This window comes from Rhinopithecus bieti, unplaced genomic scaffold (assembly GCF_001698545.2).
Source record: "Rhinopithecus bieti isolate Rb0 unplaced genomic scaffold, ASM169854v2 scaffold_2205, whole genome shotgun sequence".
Lineage (NCBI taxonomy): Eukaryota > Metazoa > Chordata > Mammalia > Primates > Cercopithecidae > Rhinopithecus > Rhinopithecus bieti.
This window is the reverse complement of record NW_016803673.1, coordinates 730,530-735,689: the sequence shown is the minus strand read 5'-3', so window position 1 is coordinate 735,689 and position 5,160 is coordinate 730,530. Positions and strand designations below refer to the sequence as shown.

The window sequence follows — 5,160 nt, the reverse complement described above, 5'->3', positions numbered from 1 at the left end:
CATACACACACACTCACACATAGTCACACTCAGACACAATCACACACACGTACACACTAACACACACAGTCACACTCACAGACACACAGTCACACTCACACTCAGTCACACACATACACACACACAGTCACACTCACAGACACAGTCACACACACAGTCACACACACACTAACACACATAGTCACAGACACAGTCACACACAGTCACACACACGTACACACTAACACACACAGTCACACGGACACAGTCACACACACTCACACATAGTCACACTCATAGTCACACACTCACACAGTCACACTCGCACAGTCACACACACAGTCACACACTCACATACACTCTCACACACACAGCGGTAAAGCCACGATTCTTCCTGCAGATTGACCTTGGACTTTCTGGAATGGGCGTCAGCTCAGGAGTATGACAGGAGGCCTGTGAGGGGTGGGGGGGGCCTCTGTAACTCAGGGCTGGCTCCATGCTGGGGGGACAGACGGTGCTGTCACTGCCCACCTCGCTGGGGAAGGTGGGAGCAGCCTGGTGAGAGGATAGCATTGCCCCGACTTGGGTTAACATTCCTGCTGCTGAACCACAAACCCTCAGGAAACTCTGGACAAAGCAAGTGCCCTTTCTTGGAGAGGGAGAGGGTGGGCTAGAGATTTCGAGCGCCCACCCAGCTCTGACAGGCCCTGAAAGCTCCGAGTCACTGCCTGTTCCTGTGTCCCAGTCCCTGTCTGGAATGGCCACAAGACCCTTGTTTCTTGGGGAGGAAGGTTACATCATGGTACCCAGAGCAATGGGCCTAGTTCGTAAGGCACGCTCACCTTGAAGAAATAGAATTTTTTTTTCTTTAGCCACCTGAGTAAATCATTTTAAAAGAATTAAAGTAAGATGCATTTAACAGATTCCACCAACATTTGTTAACACCAAACTAGATCAAAGCCTAATTGAGCCTTTAATTATTCAGAAGCTTAGAGTGGGGAGGTGGCACTTGGAGGGGCCTCTGGGCTGTGGGGGCTGGGGAGAGTCAGGAGGGGAGAACAGAACCCTGAGCCCAGGGAGGCGGCACTTGCCGGGAGAGCAGAGAGTTGGGAAATGGATTCCAGAATGCTCCATGAGCCCCTGGGACTGCAGGCCCTGGAACATTCCTTCCCGCCTGTGCGTGCCACAGCATTACTGCTTAAAAATTTAAAACCCCATTTGATACCATGGCGGGCACTCTATTTTCGGAGGGCATGAACCATTTGCTGTGAAAGAGGGCCCTCGCTCCTTAATGCACTGTGCATTTTAGCAGGAGGCAGGGCTGCTCCGTCCTCAGCTCCCCCGCACACCCTGGCCTGTGTGCTATTTTCTTTCTTTCCTCTTTCTCTTTTCTTCTCTTGCCTTCTCTTCATGGGCAGAAGCAGGACAGGATGCTCCAGAAACCTCAGCCCATGTGCCCTGTGGATGGGGCTAGGTCACAGCTGAGCATATTCCAGCCAGGTCTGTCGGTGTTTCTGTGGCCTGGCTTCACCTTTAACCCACCTAGTGAGGCCCCACCCCCAGAGTCTCTGATTTCTGTTGCCCTGGGGTCCCTGTGGGGAGCCCAGACATGTATAGCCCTGGAAGCCTCACCAGGTAATTCCACGCAGCTGGGGTCGAGCACTGTAGGGACACGGATAGTGGCAGGCGTGGGGCACGGGCTCCGTTCTCTTTGAAGATGCACTTGGCTCTGGGTTTGAGAGTGTCGGCTTTGGAGCCAGTCCAGCTTGAACTGGCAGGCCTCCTGGCTGTGCGACAGTAAGCAAGTTGCTTAACTTCTCTGAGCCTTGGTCTCCCTATGTGTAAAATGGGACTCAAAATAGTATTCATCTCCCGGGGTTTTGTAAAGATCAAATGAGATAAATAACACAGCAGACTCAGTGCAGTGCCTGGAACACGGGAAAGGATGGGTCATTATTAGCTGTTGGTTATCTTGAGGCCAGGTGTGTCTCTGCGTGTTGCTGGCCCCCCTCCCGCCTCTTAATGCCTGCTGCCGCGTTGGGTGAAGTGTGGGATAGACTGTCATCCCGTAGCTCTGTGACCCTGAGCCCACCAGTTAGTTGGCTTCTTAGAGGCACATCCTGCAGGCAAGAAAATGAAGGAAGGGCTTCAGAGGAAGGGCTGTGCTTAGAGGAACGCCCTCCCTGAGGGTGGGGAGATGGGCCGGTGATTGCAGTCCTGGACTGACTGTCAGCTGGAGGCCAACCTTGCCTGTGCCTTGTCCATGGCCAGAAAGGAAAGTGCATTCAGGGTTGGAAGAACTGTAGGAGAGTAATTGTTTGGTTTTAAGGTAGCTGCATAGCTTGGTATCTTTCAAATTTGTGTTTTAAATCTAAAGTCGAATCTTTGCAATCTTTTAAAAGCCTTCTTTCTCTGGGGAGCAAAAAGCCTGCGGCACTGTGTGTGGTCTCCTGACCGAGGCCAGCAGGAGCTCAGCAGCTTCTCCTCGGCACTTGTGGGCCTTCGCTCCTGGGGATTTTGCCAGGAGGGGAATGGAGAGAGGGGTCTGGACTGGCACTGCCATTTGTATTGTTGCTTCCTCCGGCCGTGTGGCTGCAGGGGCCACCCCTGTGCCCTAGATTTACTGGACTTTGTGCAGGGGTTACAGATGTGGATGAGACCCAGTGTCACTCCTTCCATGAGCATCCTGTCCAGAAGGCTGTGAGGGGACAGCTGTGTGGCTCACTCCTAGGCAGACATTGCGCCAACAAAGTGACGTTGTTGTTTCCGAATAGTTTGCAGCCAGTTTTAACTCAATTCATCAGGGAAGCCTCCCTGGAGGAGGTGGCGTTTGGGTTGGGCCTTGAAGGATGAATAAAACCAAACTTTACATCTTTTCTTGAAAAAGGTGCTATAGTTATTCAAAGTGACAGAGGAAGACAAGCAAGGGAATCAGGCAGGGCGGTGTAAGAAGTATGCTTCCATTTCCCAGGGAAGAGAAGGGGTGACAGGGAGCTAAAGCCACCCCATCGTGTGCTTTACAAACTTAAAATTTCAAGATGAGTTTGTGTGTGTGACTTTCTAATAACAAGATATGAAATTCCTTGCATTTTGGGGTGCTGAGATTGGCCATACTGGTTTTCCTTCTACTGAGGAGGCTAGGCTTGTTCTCGCGTATTTTACTTTACTTTATTTGGCGGGGTGGAGGATGTATAGTAAGAAGTGGAAACCACACTGTTCTCTTTTCACACTGACCAGGCAAAGCTAAGCCTCATCCCCAAATGGATTTGTTCCTAGAAGGGGGAGTATTTTCAAATTCAGCACAAAAGTCAGAAGTGAAGATTTGCTGTCACGGAGGTAACTTCCTCCCTAGTAATTGGATTAGATTCTGAGAAAATGACCCAAACGCCACTGCGGCAATCCTCAGCTTCCTCCCGCCTCCCTGCAGCCCCAGATGCATTGGCACAGAAGCACACGCCAGTTTCCTGCAAATAAAATGCACTGGCAGGTGGCTGCACTAAAACTGTTTTTCTTTTAAGCTCCCTGGAATCCTGTTGAATATTAAAGTTTCATCTTGAGGCTAGACTCAATTCAGATCTGCCTGTAAAGATGTAAAACAGCGATTCTTCATTTGCTGGGTGATTGATTCCTGACTCTGTGCTCGGAATGTACATGTTTGCAGAGCAGTCATCTACCTATGATACTGTGGGGTGTGATGGATGGCACAGGAGATAGGGAAAAAAGCTTGATGCAGAGTCAGGGAGAGCAGCTCCCTTGTTCCTTCACTCTGCACTTAAGTAATCAACCTTATCAGCAAGGCACTCAATGAGATTTAGGAGGAAGAATTTATACCTGGGGGCGGGGCAGCTTAAGAGTGCCATTTCTCTCTGCTGGTATTTATGCTTGCCTTACTGATTTTGTCCTGCAACATAAAGACTAGGAACAATCCCCACCCACCACCACTGAAAAAAAAAAAAAAGAGAGAGAGAGAGAGAGAGATCAAGAGAAATCACCCAGTCTGTGCCTGGAGCTACAACCAATAAAGGAACTTGAGTCTCCCACACCCCTGATTTGCATCCCTGATGATAAGAACACGTTGGCAGAGGAAATGTTTACCCAACCTATTTGCTGTGTTTGGGGAGCTATCAGTCCGATGCTGGTGATTACCTTGTAAATAATGCATGGGCCACTTCTGGTTCCCAGTGTGCTGGCTGTGTGGGAAACGGCAGTGTCAGTAGGAGCAGGCAGGGAAGATTGCCCGGCACCTACGGTGGCTCTTTTGCTGAACTTGTTGCCCTTTTGACAGGTGCAGAACATGTCTCAATCCATAGAGGTCTTGGACAGGCGGACCCAGAGAGACTTGCAGTACGTGGAGAAGATGGAGAACCAAATGAAAGGACTGGAGTCCAAGTTCAAACAGGTGGAGGAGAGTCATAAGCAACACCTGGCCAGGCAGTTTAAGGTATGTATGTTCCTCCCCATCTCTGTGCCTTATCCTCCTCCTCCTCTTCTTCCTCCTTCCCCTCCCTCCTCTCCCCCCCTTCTTCCTCCTCCTCCTTCTTCCCCTCCCTCCTCTCCTCCTCTACCTCCTCCTCCTCCTTACTCCTCCTCCTCTTGTTCCTCCTTCCCCTCCCTCCTCTCCTCCCCCTCGCTCCTCCTCCTCTTCTTCCTCCTTCCCCTCTCCTCCCCCCTCTCCTCCTCCTCCTCCTTCCCCTCCCTCCTCTTCCCTTCTTCTTCCTCCTCCTCCCCCTCTCTCTACCCTCCTCTCCTCCTCCTCCTTCCCCTCCCTCCTCTTCCCCTCCTTCCTCTCCCCTTCTCTTCCTCCTTCCTCTCCCTCCCTCATCCTCCTTCTCCTTCTTCCCCTCTCCCCTCTTTTCTCCCTTTCTCTTCCCCCTTCCTCCCTCCTCCCTCTCCTCCTCCCTCTCCTCCTCCTCTTCTTCCCCTTCCTTCTCCTCCCCCTCTTCCTCCTTCTCTTCCTTCTCCTCCTCCCCCTCTCTTCCCCGTTGCCCCTCTACCTCCCCTCCTCTCTCTCCTTCTCTTCCTCCCTTTTCTCCTCATCCCCCTCCCCTCCTCCTTTCTCTTCCTCCCCCTTCCCTTCCTCCTCCTCTCCCTTCTCCTTCTCCTCCCCCTCCTCTGCCCTCCTCCCCCTCCTCCTCATTCCTCCCCCTCCCCCTCTCCTTTTCTTCCTCCCCTTTCTCCTTC

At 51.8% G+C, this 5,160-nt stretch overlaps 1 protein-coding gene across 1 annotated transcript in view; it reads left to right on the top strand.

The window, feature by feature from the left end:
- Window positions 1-5,160, top strand: part of LOC108513113 (noelin) — a 40,010-nt gene that overhangs the window by 5,856 nt on the left and 28,994 nt on the right. The window contains exon 3 of the mRNA XM_017848756.1: window positions 4,265-4,420. Coding sequence (XP_017704245.1) covers window positions 4,265-4,420 — 156 coding nt within the window. The remainder of the gene's footprint in view (window positions 1-4,264; window positions 4,421-5,160) is intronic.